This window comes from Acipenser ruthenus, chromosome 32 (genome assembly GCF_902713425.1).
Source record: "Acipenser ruthenus chromosome 32, fAciRut3.2 maternal haplotype, whole genome shotgun sequence".
NCBI classification, from domain to species: domain Eukaryota; kingdom Metazoa; phylum Chordata; class Actinopteri; order Acipenseriformes; family Acipenseridae; genus Acipenser; species Acipenser ruthenus.
In genome coordinates this window covers 2,477,610-2,495,344 of record NC_081220.1, presented here as the reverse complement: position 1 = coordinate 2,495,344, position 17,735 = coordinate 2,477,610, and the positions used below count along the sequence as shown (strand labels likewise).

Sequence of the window (17,735 nt, the reverse complement as noted above, 5' to 3'; positions counted from 1 at the left end):
TCACATCCTGACAGCCCTTACCTCCATGTATTTTCTTTCACACAGAATCTCCCTCTCTGCCCATGGAGAATAGCGGCATGTCATGCTCTGAACATAGGAGGAAGCTGAAGTCATAGCACTGTTTGAGAAGACACTGATTTGTACTGTCAGCTTGTAGGTCTCATCATTCTGGAAACAAAGGCTAAAGTTAGTCCCAGCATGTCACCATTAGAAACAAGTTCACAAGAAATAAAATGATGACTCACTGTGTTCTGAGCAAAGCAACTCAGCACAGAAGCAAGGAACTTGGCATTTCCCCAAGAAGTCAACAGTTAAGCTATATCCACACTGTGCGGCCAGTCTTGGAGAGAGGGACACAAGCACCCCCTTATTGTCTATGTAAAGAAATTCAGTTGGCCTTTTAAGAAACCGTACACGTGATCAAGCAAGGTAGAGATATAACAAAGTGAACACCCCCACCGCCCCATTCCATCTACTTATTGAAACTGTCATAACTATTTATATTAATAGAATCATACACTCATTCAGAACAGTAGTTTTAGAGTAAATGATATCTATTTCTGCACACCTGCAGTAAACAAATCTGACAAAGGTTGTAGCAGCACAGGTCTATTTAGTGTGATCAGCAACATGCTTTTAAAGATAACCCAAGTCCTTTCATACCCTGCATTTTACAAAGACAAAGCCTGGTTGATGCCATACAGCGCAGGAGTGCTCTGTACTTAATTCAGGTTATTACATTACGAGTCAACAGGCTTTATACATCAAAAGCTTTCCATTCAAGAAAAATGATCACTCACCAATCACATTGATGCGAAAATACTTTCCAACAAAAGACTTCTCCAACATCATCATCATAACACTCCCTTGACATTCTGTCCTCACCGAGCCTGCAGAAGACAACGATACATGAAAACACACAACCGGCAAATAAACAGGAAGCTGAAAGGACAGCTCTGCTGAAGCGACCGTTATCGTACCTAGAGGGGGGTTCTGCGTCCAAACTTCAGTGACTAACACTGCTAACAGCAATGTTATTCTGCATTGGAAAAAAAAAACATGCAAGTGAGAAACACACAATAAAATGAACGTTTCTAAAGTAGAGAAAAGATCAACAATTACCCAAATCTAAGACAACACGGCATCATTAAATCCAAGGCAGCCCCGACCGTGAACTTCTTTCTCCGTTATAAAGAAACAATAATAAAAACAAAACCGTCAGTAGTTGAGTTTGGTGTTCCTTAGTGCGCAATGGGTTTATAAAGAGGTTCAGGTGTTAATGGGAGCTGATTAGCTGCAATTGATGCACGCACCTTTTTCATATTAGTCCTCTAATTTTAAATCAGTACGTTAATTAAAATAATAATAATAATAATAATAATAATAATAATAATAATAATAATAATAATAATAATAATAATAATAATAACCCATTTAGAAGATTGTACTTTGAAATTAATTTTGGCAGAAGTACGTACGGAACAAACTGGACTGTCACCGACAAGGACTGTCTGATTAAAGTCTCAGCTATGGAGGCGTGTAGTAAACAAACCCCAATGAATAATAAAAAGCAGGCCGCGCAAATGAAGAAACACATTTATATCATGCAGGAATCCAGGCAGATGTGTTGCCTGCGCCAGTTTGAGGGGACGAGAATGACAGCTCGAGTTCTGATGTGAACATCCACAAGTCAATTACACATTTTTACAATTTCACCAGACTGACAGGTAGGCTAAGCAGACATTAATGTAGACAGTTTATTTGAGGCCACTTGATTTAAGAAACAGTGCAAAGCATCTCTTTAGCATGTCAGATTTGCCATGACAGGGGCAGTCCCGGGGAATAGAATGACCAAGTGGCAAATGGAAAGCACAGCGCTTAACCTGAAATACAACGCGCAGTATTGATTTAGAACAGACTCAACACAAATCGGATGGCGTGCTGGAAATTTGAATTGTAATCAATTTATTTAAGATCTGAAGTTCCCATTTCAATTTTTGAGCTTATTTACATTGATTATTTTATGTATAATTAATTCAATTAGTGTGTTGAGCATTTTCAATTTGGCATATTATCTTCGAGTGTTGTGCTTTGTCTATTTGACAGCTGTTATTTCAATTCAAATGTTGAACTTTGTCGTTGATGTTTGACGCTCCGGCTTTTGCAGTTCACATTTTTGTTACATTCCACCTCTCATAGGTTTGAACACAAACGGGTTTATTTGTGAAATTGTCAGATTGTTTCTTGTGTATCCAGCGCTCATCTGAACTAACTGGTTCAGTGGTTCTGCTCGTCCTCGCGCTCTCTCTCTCCCTTCACTCTCGTGCTGCCAACGCGTGCGTGCGTGTGTGTGTGTGTGTGTTTGTGTGTGTGTGTGTGTCAGTGTGTGTGTTTGTGTGTGTGTGTGTATCAGTGTGTGTGTTTGTGTGTGTATCAGTGTGTGTGTGTCAGTGTGTGTGTTTGTGTGTGTGTGTGTATCAGTGTGTGTGTATCAGTGTGTGTGTTTGTGTGTGTATCAGTGTGTGTGTGTCAGTGTGTGTGTTTGTGTGTGTGTGTGTATCAGTGTGTGTGTTTGTGTTTGTGTGTGTGTGTGTGTCAGTGTGTGTGTTTGTGTGTGTGTGTGTATCAGTGTGTGTGTGTGTGTGTCAGTGTGTGTGTGTGTATCAGTGTGTGTGTGTGTGTGTGTGTGTATCAGTGTGTGTCAGTGTGTGTTTGTGTGTGTGTGTGTGTGTGTCAGTGTGTGTGTGTATCAGTGTGTGTGTGTGTCAGTGTGTGTATTTGTGTGTGTGTGTGTGTCAGTGTGTGTGTTTGTGTGTGTATCAGTGTGTGTGTGTCAGTGTGTGTGTCAGTGTGTGTGTTTGTGTGTGTATCAGTGTGTGTGTATCAGTGTGTGTGTTTGTGTGTGTGTGTGTCAGTGTGTGTGTGTGTGTGTATCAGTGTGTGTGTTTGTGTGTGTATCAGTGTGTGTGTGTGTATCAGTGTGTGTGTTTGTGTGTGTATCAGTGTGTGTGTTTGTGTGTGTATCAGTGTGTGTGTGTGTAACTTATTTACATAGGTGTTCACATAGGGGCAGCGATCTACCTACACCCCTTTGACATGGCTCAGATCGAGGACTGTTCTGGGTTTAACACAGCGTCAGTATCATATTCTGTGTGGATTTCCAAAACAACTTTGTTGTTGAAAGCTGTGAAAAGAGAAGGAGCTGGAATCATAACATTGTCTGGCAACACCCTGTGCCTTATCTTCAACTTTCAATTTCCAAGAAACGACTCAGTGAAGGGCGCCACCCAGTCCTCTGCCTGTTACCATGTCACGTGACCGTATTGAGTGATCATTGGCTGCGTTCACGATACGCAGACATTGCTAACTCTGCGCAGATTCTGCGGAAAACCTGTCAGAATTCATCGTCTACGTGAACTCAGCTGGAAAAGACGTCACCAGGTCACGCATCCACTGGCTTAAAAGTCTGCACAGCCGCGCAGCTTCTCAAGAGGTACTGCGCTGGAGCAGCCGCGGCTCAAAACAATAGAGGAGCGCTGACTGACAAAGAAGTGTGTAGGAAACCAGATCCAATCCTCACTCCATGTGCTACTGCCACCGAGTCAGGGGGTGTGAATCACATTCGAGTCATGCCATTAATTATCTTATGAATGATTTGTAATACAAATTAAAATGATTTGACTCTGTTTCCACACAGTTATTATACTTTTCAAATATTCAGATATTTATTCTAAAGGTTTAAACATGTAAATAATAATAATAATAATAATAATAATAATAATAATAATAATAATAATAATAATAATAATAATGCTAAACGGTTGAAATGAACCTGAAACCGCTCTGTTATTTTCAGCAGGTGTAATTGGTTATTGATGAAAGGTGATCAGGGACAGGGAATTACCTACTTTGAATAAAGGAGAAAAAATCAGCTTTAATAACAGGTAGTTGAAGTGAGATATGTGATCATATGTGCAAGTATTTGAACTATTTTTGTCCCAGATCAAAATACAGTACTGTCTAATATAAACATACGTTTATATTATCTCATTATGGCAGGGACTGTTTCTGCTATACATTTTCTAATCATGCTGTAAATTATGAAGCTGGTGGAGCACAAAGAACTTCGACTGCATCCACTTCTTCTGCGATTAGAATTTCTCTCAACACCACCTCCATTTTGATTCTGCTCAGACCTGTAATACCTCGTTTCCACGACACCGTGCTGGCATGGTGCTGTCACTGTTGTGAAAGCGTGTAGAGTTGTTTCCACGATGTTCGTACAAATCCATACCGTGCCCTGCCGTGTCAGCACCATGCCGTGCCAGCATCCTTTCATATGTGATACTGGCACGGCACGGTGCTGAGTGTTGTGCGCGAGACTATGCAACGGCACAAGAATGAAGAGTAAAAAAAAAAAAATGTCGTTAAACAAGCTCCGTGGGAGGATTACGAAATTAAAATGCTGATAAAAACATGCTGTGAATATAACATCCAAAAACAGCTAAACACCGCAGTCAGGAACATGAAGGCATATAACCAAATATCCCAGATATTAAGAAGCGCAGGAATTGAAAGAAGCGGTGTCCAGTGTCGTGACAAAATTAAAAAAAATGAAAGTTGACTATCGTAAATATAAGGATCTAAACCAAAGGAGTGGACAGGGGCGTAAGGTATACAGATATTATGATCTTATTGAGAAGTTGGTGCAGGATTTAAGTAGGACTGGACTGCACCCTTTTGAAAATCCACCTGAAAGTATCTAGCTAAAGATGAAAAGTAAAAAAAAAAGTAGGCTACCTTTCTATTTGCTATCCTTCGCTTCTGAGTGATGATGTCAGTCTTCTGTAGCGGGCTTTACGTTGTCTTTTTATTTCTTCTGTAATTGGTTTATGTATAATAAAGTTGAACACCATCGCTACAATAACAACATCGCATTTAAAAACTCAATCTTAACACTTCTGCGTTTACAGTTATTACCATGGCTACCATTTTAGGTATTGCGTCATTACACGGAATTACACTTCTCGTGTAGACAGCCTGGCATGCTTTCATTACTATGCCATTTGAGTACCGTGCTGACACAGTATGGAAATACAATTCGTGGAAAAGAGGTTTAATTCATCTACCAAAGCTGTCCACACTCCGTCTGAACAGACCGTGACGTCAGACTCAGACTGCCGTCTGCAATCTAGCCGGCAAAAAAGTGTCGTGAACGCGCCCACTGGTTTACGAACAGCGCGTGGTGGCGGCAGGGCAGTGTTGCAGAGCATAGGTTCTCCCTCTGTCTATCCAAAGGGGTTTTATTTGCTGTCAGGGAATCTACTGGTATGGAAAGGGCAGAGGGTTTTTCTGAAATGAAACTTTCACCTTTTAATGTTTTTTTGTGCAAGTTTTCACAAATACAAAGATTCTTTATTAAGATAGTTGATGACAACAAATGAAATGATTTGTGTGCCAACGGCACAAACAATGTTGCAGCCAGGCTGCAGTAGATGGGCAAACGCATACTTGCCAACTTTTGGAAACTGTTCAGCGGGACACGCATCAAATAGATGGGAGGGGTCATACGCAAAAAAACACTATTATATAACAATAGACGTATCCCCTCAACTCAACACCACACGACCAGCATGACAGTAAACACAGACACAATGAAGCGTTCTTACCTTTTATATACCCGTAAGCTAGTGATCAGCAGATGTGTCAGACGCACGAAGAGCACAGCGTGTGGTTTTCACTAACTCCACTGTGTAAGAACATAAAGAAAGTTTATAAATGAGAGGAGGCCATTCAGCCCATCTTGCTCGTTTGGTTGTTAGTAGCTTATTGATCCCAGAATCTCATCAAGCAGCTTCTTGAAGGATCCCAGAGTGTCAGCTTCAACAGCATTACTGGGGAGTTTGTTCCAGATCCTCACAATTCTCTGTGTAAAAAAGTGTTCTGTTCTGAATGCCCCTTTAGCTAATCTCCACGTGTGACCCCTGGTCCTTGTTTCTTTTTTCAGGTCAAAGAAGTCCGCCGGGTCGACATTGTCAATACCTTTTAGGATTTTGAATGTTTGAATCAGATCACCACGTAGTCGTCTTTGTTCAAGACTGAATAGATTCAAATATTTTAGCCTGTCTGCATATGGCTTTTTAAACCTGGGATAATTCTGGTTGCTCTTCTTTGCACTATTTCTAAAGCAGCAATATCCTTTTTGTAGCAAGGTGACCACAACTGAACACAATATTCGAGGTGAGGTCTTACTAATGCATTGTAAAGTTTTAACATTACTTCCCTTGATTTAAATTCAACACTTTTCACAATCTAGATGAAGACATTTCTGAGTCAACATAAACTCCTGGTCTTTTTCATAGATTCCTTATTATTATTTAAATAATAAGAAAAAATATGTATTTCTTAGCAGACGTCCTTATCCAGCGCAACTTACAATTGTTACAAGATATCACATTTTTTCACATTATACAGACATCACATTATTTTTTTTACATACAATTACCCATTTATACAGTTGGGTTTTTACTGGAGCAATCTAGGTAAAGTACCTTGCTCAAGGGTACAGCAGCAGTGTCCCCCACCTGGGATTGAACCCACGACTCTCCGGTCAAGAATCCAGAGCCCTAACCACTACTCCACACTATTGCCCATACTCCACACTGTGGCAAACATCTTTGATGCTGCAACAGTGTTTGCCACTCCTCCTATTTTTGTGTTGTCTGCAAGTTTAACAAGTTTGCTTACTATACCAGAACCTAAGTCATTAATGTAGATTAGGAATAGCAGAGGACCGAATACTGATCCCTGTGGTACATGTAGAATAAATTATTTTTCTTCTATGTGTAAATATCGGGACTTTCTTCCCATGCATTGGGATGCGGGACATTTCCTAGGAATTCGGGACTGTCCCGACCATATAGGGACTGTTGGCATGTATGCAACGGTGCAGATGCATTAGCATGCACATTGCAAACTGAAATGTATGGTTGGTCCAGCACCCATGCCCCATAAAATATAAATATAAAGTAAACCAACAAAATATATACCAAAGTATCCAGCAGTATGGGAGTACCAAATCATTTAGAGGAATATTTTCTTTTTTTAAGACGGGCATGCAGGTTGCAAAAGGACAACTAAAACCTAGTGTCAGGAAGACTCCTGTAGCAGAATTGCACAGCAGTGTAGTCGTCTACTACACTCCTGAGCGGGAAAGGACGACACCAGGTCACGCGGTTACGGGCGTCAGAGGCTGCACAGCCGCGCACTTTTCCGAGGGGTAATGCGCTGGAGCAGTCACGATGTCATATACTATAGTTCGCAACATACAAATGTTCCCACCCCAAGTTCCGGTTCCGTCGCAGGATTTAATATTACAATCGCGGAAAGCTCCGATTGGAGCATAAACTGAAATCCAGGTTTTTGGTTTTGCTTTTCAGGAGGGTGAAGTGAAACTTAATTAGTCGTCGAAACGCTGCAATTTATTTGAGTGTTTCGCTTGAGCCGAAAGGTTTATTTGTGTGTAAAAGTTGTACTGTACATGTAAATGTGTATATACGTATAGTTCAAAGAGAAACTCTACGACTGCAAAACAAAAGGTTCAGAGGTCAATACAAGCGCGCTGAGGGACGTGACGCTGACAGCACGACGCACTTCCTCTATCCCCTTCCTAATAAATACAACCACGGAGGGGAGTTTGCTTAAGTACGTGGGCTTGTAGTAATTAAATATTTATTAGCAATAAATACTTAATTAATAACAACAGGGTCCGCCTCAGGCCCTGCGTTTCATTGTTACCTGTGCATCTGTATCGCAGATTTTACAGTGCGCACTGTTCATTTGTTTAGTTTTTGTGCACTTGAATTGCGCTTAAATTAGGCCATATTTAGCCTTATAAATAATCGTATTTGGAACTGTACTGTAACTGTAATTTGACAAAGTTTGCCAACTAGCCCCATAATAACACGAAACTTCGTGACAGGGCAGGATTTTAAAATTGCCTGTAAGAGGAATTAAAGTAACGTGTAAATTGACCGTAAAACTTGTTCTGTTATTTACCGTGAGCGGCATAAGCACACAAGCGTGTACAGAATTTTGATACTCTTTTTTTTTAATTGTCAGTATTTGAAAAGCATTTAATAATATTTTAGTAGTTCAGTCAGTTCTATAATAGTTCTAATTAGCAGACCGGTCTGGAATAGTGTGCTTGTATACAAGTTTTTGATATATTTTATTCTTGTTAAACTATTAAGCTTTTTGTCCATCTTCATTCACTTTAATGGGACTTTTTTTCAACATTCTAAAGCTCCACATTGTTTAAAAACTCCCAGACTTCCAACATTCTATGTACTGTAAACGATGTAACTTTTGACACAAATCAGGTACTTTGACCACTTTCCCAACAAGTAAGACAAAAAGTTAGAGGGTATGACATCTCCCTCTACTTTGCTATTCAAATATGAAATCAAAACAGAAATTACTTTTACCAATCAAGAGGTACACCTGTTTTCGTAACCACACCAACTAAACTTTCTATAACTTTTTATAAACAACTGAAATTTTGACCACTTTCCCTAAAGCAAGCCCCACAACTTTACTTGGAAAGTTACCATCTTGTTATTATTATTGCTTACAGCCACTAATAAGTTTCACCATAACATGCAATTACTCTCACAACATATAACACCTTCCTATATTAGAACGATAACATTCTCATTTGTTTTGTTATATAATATAATTTCTCCAGTCTTGGATGTATTTATTTTTCAGATGTGAGTCAGTTTGTTCCCAGGCTGTTGTTGTATTGTGCACAGTGTCCAGTACTAGCTGGCCCAGGGGGTCTGTCTCTGGGGAGAGCTTGTTGCTCATCAGGGCTTTATAATGGCAGCTCTGTGTGTCGGCTTGGTTCACATGGGCTGCTCTCTTCTGGATGGGGATTATTAAGGGGAACACCCCAGTTCAGCTCGGCATGCATTATTTGGGGTGTTTCTGTGGACTTGTAATATATTTTTGCATAATTCCATGTGGAGTGTCTCTATTGCACATTTTCCCCAGTGTTATTCCCCAGGGTGAAGTGGTACCTGTTTCCCTGAGATCTGGCTTTCTTTTGGAAGATCATAGTTTGGGTCTTTTTCAAATTTATTGTCAGGGCCCAGGTCTGACAGTACTGCTCTAGAAGCGATAGGCTCTGCTGTAGCCCCTGTTCAGTTAAATAGATTAATCTTAAACACTCTTGATGTTACTAAAATAACTCTTCGCATCATTTATTTATCATTCTAATGACGATGGACGTGTGTGTGTGTGTATATATATATATATATATATATATATATATATATATATATATATATATATATATATACACACACACACACACGCACGCAGGCACACACACATCTATATGTATAGAATCTGGTGATTTATAAAATGCACTTTTGAAAATGTACTTCATATGTTTATTATTTTCTTTTGTTGAGCTATGTGCCTTATTTGATCTGTCATTATAACACTCGGGGATCACGAAGGGAACTTCAATTGCTTAATATCTCTTCTGCTATAAGAATTCACAAAAGTCGAACAAGTCAGCTGACGTCCGTCTGATCTGCTGCTGCCTGACAAAGCTGTCCGCGCACCGCCTACGTAAACCGATGACGTCAGACGCAGCCCCGTCTGTTTTGCAGCCAGCGATAAAGCAGCGTGAACGCGCTCACGGCACTGCAGAGACACCGCGTAGCTGCAGTACCGACTCACGTTACATTGCTGTGTTATATGGATTTGTTTTTGAGTAACCCCACCCCCCAGTTGCTGTGTCCACATCTGAGCAATTAGTTATGCAACAAGGTTTTCTTGTTTTGTTTGTTTTTTTGACAACTGAGATGCCATTGTTGTTGGTTTTTTTTTTCTGAACCAGCATCTACAGTTTTTACAGTTTTTAGTCGTTTTTTTTAGGACTGAGGTGACACTGTCATTTTTTTTTAACCAGCCTCTACAGTTTTTAGTCGTTTTATTATTATTATTTTTAACATGTTTAAATCTTTACTGAAAGCAAACCTTATCATGTGTTTGAAATAAAATAAATTTGCTTGTAGCAGCCTATGTTTACAGCCACAAATATGTGCACTTATTCCTGGCTATACACACAGTCAGCCACCGCTAGCATTTCAAAACCCACTCACATTTCAAAACCCACTCACATTTCAAAACCCACTCGCATTTCAAAACCCACTCACATTTCAAAACCCGCAAGCATTTCAAAACCCACTCACATTTCAAAACCCACTCACATTTCAAAACCCACTCACATTTCAAAACCCGCAAGCATTTCAAAACCCACTCACATTTCAAAACCCACTCACATTTAAAAACCCGCAAGCATTTCAAAACCCACTCACATTTCAAAACCCGCAAGCATTTCAAAACCCACTCACATTTCAAAACCCACTCACATTTCAAAACCCACTCACATTTCAAAACCCGCAAGCATTTCAAAACCCACTCACATTTCAAAACCCACTCACATTTCAAAACCCACTCACATTTCAAAACCCACTCACATTTCAAAACCCGCAAGCATTTCAAAACCCACTCACATTTCTTTTGTTCTTTCTTACAGGTTTCACACACCCGGCCCTGGCCCAAGTAAGTTTAACAATTTCTTAATTTCTTTTCCTACTTTTTTAACCCGAACTGTTTACACATAGATATTCATTCATTCTTATTGTTTTTCGATATACAGAGAGTAGTTAGCTGGCACGCAATGCTTCCTGAATGTCTTTCAGCAGAGATAATGTATCTGCAATGGAACTGCGATGTTTTATTGAAATTCACTCCATCACTATACAACAAAAACGAGGCTTTTTAAATGGATTTGTGTTTTTCACTTCATCATTGTGACTAGAATTACTGTTAATGTTCATTTAAAAAAGACTTCATATTTCTAAATACGTTCACACAGGTACAACTTTCTGCTGTTGAAAATGATGAATTATTACTATTTTGTTACTAATCTCTGAGATTTTTACATTATTGTTGTTACTTAAGGAGGGTAATTTGTGCCAAAATGAATAAATGAATAAATACTTCAATCAATCAATCTGTATTTCATAGAGCGCCTTTCATAGTGGAGCACCATCACAAAGTGCATCACAAGATGCAGTAACAACAAGAAAATCCATAATACTTTAAATACAGAGAAATGCATAATACATGATATACAGTAAAATACAATGCATAATACATTAAATACAGTGGAAAGTGCAGAATACATGATAGTAACATAATACATGAAATAGTAGCAGCAACACAGCAGCTAATAGCAGATATCAGGCTGGAACGCAAGAGAGAACAGGTGGGTCTTGAGAGTTGATTTAAAGCGAACGACGATGGGAGCATCACGCACCAAAGCTGGGAGAGAGTTCCAGAGAGTCGGAGCCATGAAGCTAAACGAGCGTTCCCCAAGTGTGGTGCACTTTTGCTTGGGGATAACAAGCAGGCCAGAGACGGAGGACCTCAGCTTGCGGGCAGGGACATAGCGGGTCAGCAAGTTGGAGAGATACTCTGGACCTGTGTGATGAAGGGCATTGTAGGTGAGCAGGAGAGTTTTGAAAATAACCCTGAACTTTACAAGTAGCCAGTGCAGCTGGATCCTGGCAGCGACATTCTGAACTAGCTGCAGTCGGTTTATGGTGTGTGCCGGGAGACCACCATATAGAGAGTTGCAGTAGTCAAGTCAAGAGGAGACAAATGCATGACAAAGTATCTCCGCATCCGGGAGGGAGAGGTAGGGATGGACTTTGGAGATGTTTCGAAGATGGTAGAAGGAAGATTTGACCACGGAGGAGATGTGGGCATCAAAGGAGAGGCTGCTGTCAAGAAGTACACCAAGGCTTCATACTGTGGGGGAAGGCAACAGCAGACAGTTTATGAGGTTCAGGGCAACTATATTGAGATTCTTAAGTTGAGTTTTAGATCCTACTAGAAGGAGTTCAGATTTGCTAGTGTTCAGGAGAAGAAAATTGGCAGACATCCAGGCCTCGATGTCTTGGATGCAAGCTGAGAGCCGGACCATGGCAGAGGGGCTTCCAGAGTCTAGTTTTAGGTAGAGCTGGGTGTCGTGAGCATAGGAGTGAAACAAGAGGCTGTGTTGGCGGATAAGGTGACCCAAGGGAAGCATGTAGATATGGAAGAGAAGGGGCCCAAGAACAGATCCTTGGGGGACATCACAAGTGACTGGGTTTGCAGCTGGGTTTTTACTTCAAATAAAAACCAAAAAATAAAAGCCCCGATTATATTTTATGAATACAATATATACATTAACAATGTGCAGTTCGTGAACGACTTGTTCTTTTTGACCGAATCATGATGGTGAATCATGATGGTGAATCGTGATGGTGAATCATGGGAATCATGATGGTGAATCGTGATGGTGAATCGTGATGGTGAATCATGATGGTGAATCGTGATGGTGAATCATGGGAATCATGATGGTGAATCGTGATGGTGAATCATGATGGTGAATCATGATGGTGAATCATGATGGTGAATTGTGGGAATCATGATGGTGAATCGTGATGGTGAATCATGATGGTGAATCATGATGGTGAATCATGATGGTGAATCGTGATGGTGAATCATGGGAATCATGATGGTGAATCGTGATGGTGAATCATGATGGTGAATCATGATGGTGAATCATGATGGTGAATCATGATGGTGAATCGTGGGAATCGGATCAAAGCCCCCCTTGAATCGGCTCTTTTGATTCACCCTGTGAACGAATTGCTTGGCACACAGGAGTCGAGTTACCAGCCTATCAAACTCATGAAATGATTCAGTCCTTCTGATTCGCAGTAACGAGGAAACCAGGCTGTCTTAACTGCCATGTTGGATCCAAGTTCTCTCTAATTTCGTACATGATGCGGACGCTGTGTGAGCCAAAATGGCGTCAGTTCCATACTACAAGCCGTAGCGATCGTGTCACTGGCAGGGTGCTGCTTTACACTGGCCATCAAATCCTATCATAAGAACCTTTGTCTAATTTATTTATAGTTTTATTTAGTCCAGTTTTATTGCTTGCACACCGTGACTTTGGTTTTACAGTTTTTCTTTACAGTTTATTTTTCAAAATAAAATAATACACAATTTTTAGGAACAACTGCAATCACCTGTTGTATTGTTCCTGTTACATCACCCTGTGGCTGTAAATTGCAGTCATTATAAAATTAGTATTATTAAATTATTAATAGCTGGTTGCAAATTGTCATGAATAAACATAAAAAGGTGAAATATGTAATTCGTTTACACTGTCATGTATGAAAAAATCATATACATTATCCCTCAAAAAGGTGAAATATGTGTTGTTTTTATTCCGGTGTAGTGTCATTTTGCGGTACTCATCAAAAAGTGGTAGAAAGCCCACTGCGCTTGTGCATGCATGTGCACATCATGTTAATCGATGAAGACAGGAACCGCCCTGTTGGAAAATGGTACGGTAGATTCAATTTATTTTCCATATCGATGTTCCACTTTACTTTCAGGTACAATATTTATTTTCTTTGTTCTTTTTACTAAGGCATTGGTAACAGACATTCACAAACAACACAGTGACCAAGAGCCCCTCACTCTCTGTGACCATTCATCCTGGTCAGTCCTCTCAATTGATCACCCCTTATCTTTACAGACAGCCAGCCTTTTAAAGGGCAAGCCACGCCCATATTTCCCCAACCTTAATTAAACAATTTAGTACCATTCTTTTTATAACAAAAATATATATCTTTTAAATATTTACACATAAAACATACAAATATAAAAGCCATTCTTTTCCAATGCCATGCACTCGTGCTTACAGTAGCCACTAGGTTACAAGTTGTAATTCTAAGCATCATTGTTATTATAATTTTTAAAATAGAGCCAATTAAACTCTGTGGCTAAAACTAGCACGAAAATAAACAAGCGTGGCTTTAGTTGCAGATTTAAAAACAATGTCAGGGTTTTTAAAGAAAATAGTACTGATACATTGCCTTTAAAAAAAAATATCCATGTGAGGGTGCTTCCTCACACTCACTTACAAAATAAAGGCTGGTGCTTCCGCTGGTAGGCTGTGATAGTTGTTTATTTACAGGTGGATTAATTAAATAAAGTTTAAAGAACACGAATCACTGCACACCTGTGTAGTTGAAAAGCCTGTCGCTTCCAAGTATTGTTATAAAAGAAACGTTAATCTACCACTTTTTGACAGCAGTACAATCGCTGTCCAATCTACCACTTTTTGATGTTACATGGGTCACGTTTTGGTACGCCTATCACTTATTGACAAAGTACCACTTTGTCAAAAACAATTTGTTGTTTGTCAAATTATATTTCATTTCATGTTTACAGCTTAGACAAACAAGTCTAGCTAAATTCTAGCTGTGCGCAGTTCATGAACGAGTTGGGCTTTCCCGTTCAAATAACCTGTCTTAACCAAGTGATTGAGTTTTCATTCATTGGTTTCGTTTCACTGAATCAGTGAATCAAATGAACTAATCTTTTGAATCGTCTCACCAAACTGAACGAATCAAATGAATCGAGTCAGTAAAAAATAATCAAACTGTTGTTTTGTTGACTCTCAGGGTGTTTTGAATGTATTCTTCATGAGACCAATTGGAAAATATAATTTTGCATGTACATGTTGGTGTACTCTTTATTAGTTGATGGTAGCTTGTTTCGCTCAATCCCCCTTTATGTGCTTGTCAGTCTGCAGTCTTAAAGTGGGAGGATCGGATGACTGTAAGGGGAGGAGGAGGCCATCTTGACAAAAAATGCTGATTATGTGGTTTTCTTTCATTTGTCAATATCCTCATTATTTTCTGTGTACAGTTCCAACTTTCCAGCCTTTTCGTTGTAAACATTAAAGAATTCAGGCACTTGTATTTATTCATTCACTCATGCTGCATCAGGGTTTTACTCTTATTGTAATTGATCTGGACACTGCCTTCACTCATGCTGCATCAGGGTTTTACTCTTATTGTAATTGATCTGGACACTGCCTTCACTCATGCTGCATCAGGGTTTTACTCTTATTGTAATTGATCTGGACACTGCCTTCACTCACGCTGCATCAGGGTTTTACTCTTATTGTAATTGATCTGGACACTGTCTTCACTCATGCTGCATCAGGGTTTTACTCTTATTGTAATTGATCTGGACACTGCCTTCACTCATGCTGCATCAGGGTTTTACTCTTATTGTAATTGATCTGGACATTGCCTTCACTCATGCTGCATCAGGGTTTTACTCTTATTGTAATTGATCTGGACATTGCCTTCACTCATGCTGCATCAGGGTTTTACTCTTATTGTAATTGATCTGGACACTGCCTTCACTCATGCTGCATCAGGGTTTTACTCTTATTGTAATTGATCTGGACATTGCCTTCACTCATGCTGCATCAGGGTTTTACTCTTATTGTAATTGATCTGGACATTGCCTTCACTCATGCTGCATCAGGGTTTTACTCTTATTGTAATTGATCTGGACATTGCCAGAGTCTGTGTAGTATGGAGTCGGAACATGTTGCTGGAGGCGGGGTTTCATTCAAGCTGGCAGGGAGTGGATTAGATTAGAATGTTAAGGGGATAAGACAGTGTGTGTGCGGATTGATTTAAAATCGAATTCACCGTTAAGCACTTCAACGTTCCAGTGGGCATCTATGCAAAATAGAAGCCCGCTAGATCTGGAAGCTGATTGGCTGTTCACACTCAATCATTCTCTAATTCTGGTTTTACTGTAATTAATTGAAAATTAAACTACTTGGATATGAAGAAAACCAGATTTATAATCTGAATATGTATGTTCTTTAATACAATTTCATTTTATTACAGATCTGAAGAAGATTTGCATGATGGAGAAGGTATGTTTGTTTTCTATTCTTCTTTCAAATATGAAAAATTATGAAACATTATACACCTGGCCAAGACATTCAGAGAACCAGCTTGCAAATATGTACAACTGCAGTGGCCACACCATAATAAAACCACATTTTGAAACTATCTGCAAACCGGAAAATCCACCCACGGAAAATCGAGAGTTGACTGTACCTAATGTTAAATTACATAGGCTAGTCTAGCAGTCATACTAATTGGCGTCTGTGAAACCAGCCCGTAATGTTTCATAAAATAAGCTAAATTTCACATGCTGTTTTTAAGGAGACATCAGAAGGAGAACATCAGAAGGAGTCTGATCAAGACCGGAAAGAGCTTGAGAAGAAGCTCCAGGATGTCGGGATCGATCCACACATCTGGCTACCGAGACTGCGGGGGCATCTTAACATTACCAGAGCACAAGCTTTACAATACGTGGGCTTCAAGGACTATCAGAAATTACAACATTACTGTGAGCATGAATGGGAAAAAGAGGCCCTCCAAAAACTCCTCAATATACAAGAGAAGGAGTCTCAGTCAAAAAAGAGGCGGGATGATCAGTCAAAACAGTCAAAAAAGTTGCAGGATGAGTGGTCCGAGGCATTTAAAAAGAGACAGCAGGAGGCCAGGTCTGCACTCAATGAGCTTCAACATATGCAAGAAAAAGGAAGAAATCGTAATGATGACATTGTGAAGGAAAAAGAAGAGCAGCTTCAGCTGGCCTTACAGGTACCCAAAGAATACTGGATGCATTCTGGGGTACCGCTTCAGGATCTGATAAAGAACATGCATAACCAGTTAGACCTTGCAGATTGTTCAGTGTTAAAAAGAGATCATCTATCTGATGAAGAGGTTTTGAAGTGTGCTTCAGGAGGACTTGCTTTGGAGGGGATTTACAAATCTAATCAACTGGAGGATGCTATGGTGAAACGAGAGCGCCTTCTGGATGTCCCTGAGTCTTTCTCTTTCTCCGGCCCTGAACAGATGCCTCTGCTCAATCAACAAGACGTTTCTTCCCGTGAAGCAGAATCTACTTTTAGGAAAGCCATGGAAAATCCCGGGATAGACTTTTATTTTCTGAGAAGAGTAGAAGGAACGGGGTTAGATCGGAGCCTGTTCTTAATTGATTTTTCCAGGTTAGGTAAGTCAGGTCTCCCCTCTTTTTATGTTAATGTTTTTAAAATGTGGACCCCAGCATCAGTGTGGAGTGCTGCTTCTGTGGGGAGGAGGAGACAGTGTTCCACACCTTCAGTGATTGTGTCAGGCTGGGGTCGTTCTTTCACTTCCTGCAGGGGCTCCTGCAAGCTTTTGGGGTGACTTTTAGCAAGGAGATTTTTATTTTTGGGTTCCCCTATAGCAGGGGTGCCCAATTCCGGTCCTGGAGGGCCGGTGTCCCTCCTGGTTTTTGTTCCAACTGTACACTAAATTGCTTAATTGGACCAATTAAGCTTCTAATAAGTGCTTGAATTGGGCACCCCTGCCCTATAGTTTTAAATCAAGGAATAGGAGTGTTTTAATTAACTTTATTTCAGGGCAGGCAAAATTGGCCACTTTAAAATCCAGGAAAAATCAGATTTTAGAGGCAGGACTAACGGACGTTGTCTAATTGTTTCGTATTTTAGCAATCAGCCGGGTAAAGGTGGATTTTAATTATTTTAAAATGGTCAGTAACCTGGAGGGCTTTCAGGAGAGGTGGTGTGTGGGAGATGCCTTGTGCTCATTGAGTGAGGAGGGAGAGCTGCTGGTTAACTTCTAGTTTTAATTTTGTTTTATTGTTTTACAGTGTTTTTATTACTTTACTATTAATCTGTTTTTACAGGAAAACACTTTTTAGGT

General features: G+C 39.9%; 1 protein-coding gene across 1 annotated transcript; it reads left to right on the top strand.

Moving 5' to 3' along the window:
- Positions 1-1,580: 1,580 nt before the first annotated feature.
- LOC117415362 (interferon-induced very large GTPase 1-like) lies at positions 1,581-17,536 on the top strand. Its single transcript, XM_034025613.3, has 5 exons — positions 1,581-1,727; positions 10,613-10,638; positions 15,861-15,889; positions 16,185-16,985; positions 17,522-17,536. Exons 3-5 carry the CDS (start codon positions 15,878-15,880, stop codon positions 17,534-17,536), a joined length of 828 nt encoding a protein of 275 aa, XP_033881504.3. The 5' UTR covers positions 1,581-1,727; positions 10,613-10,638; positions 15,861-15,877.
- Positions 17,537-17,735: the final 199 nt, after the last annotated feature.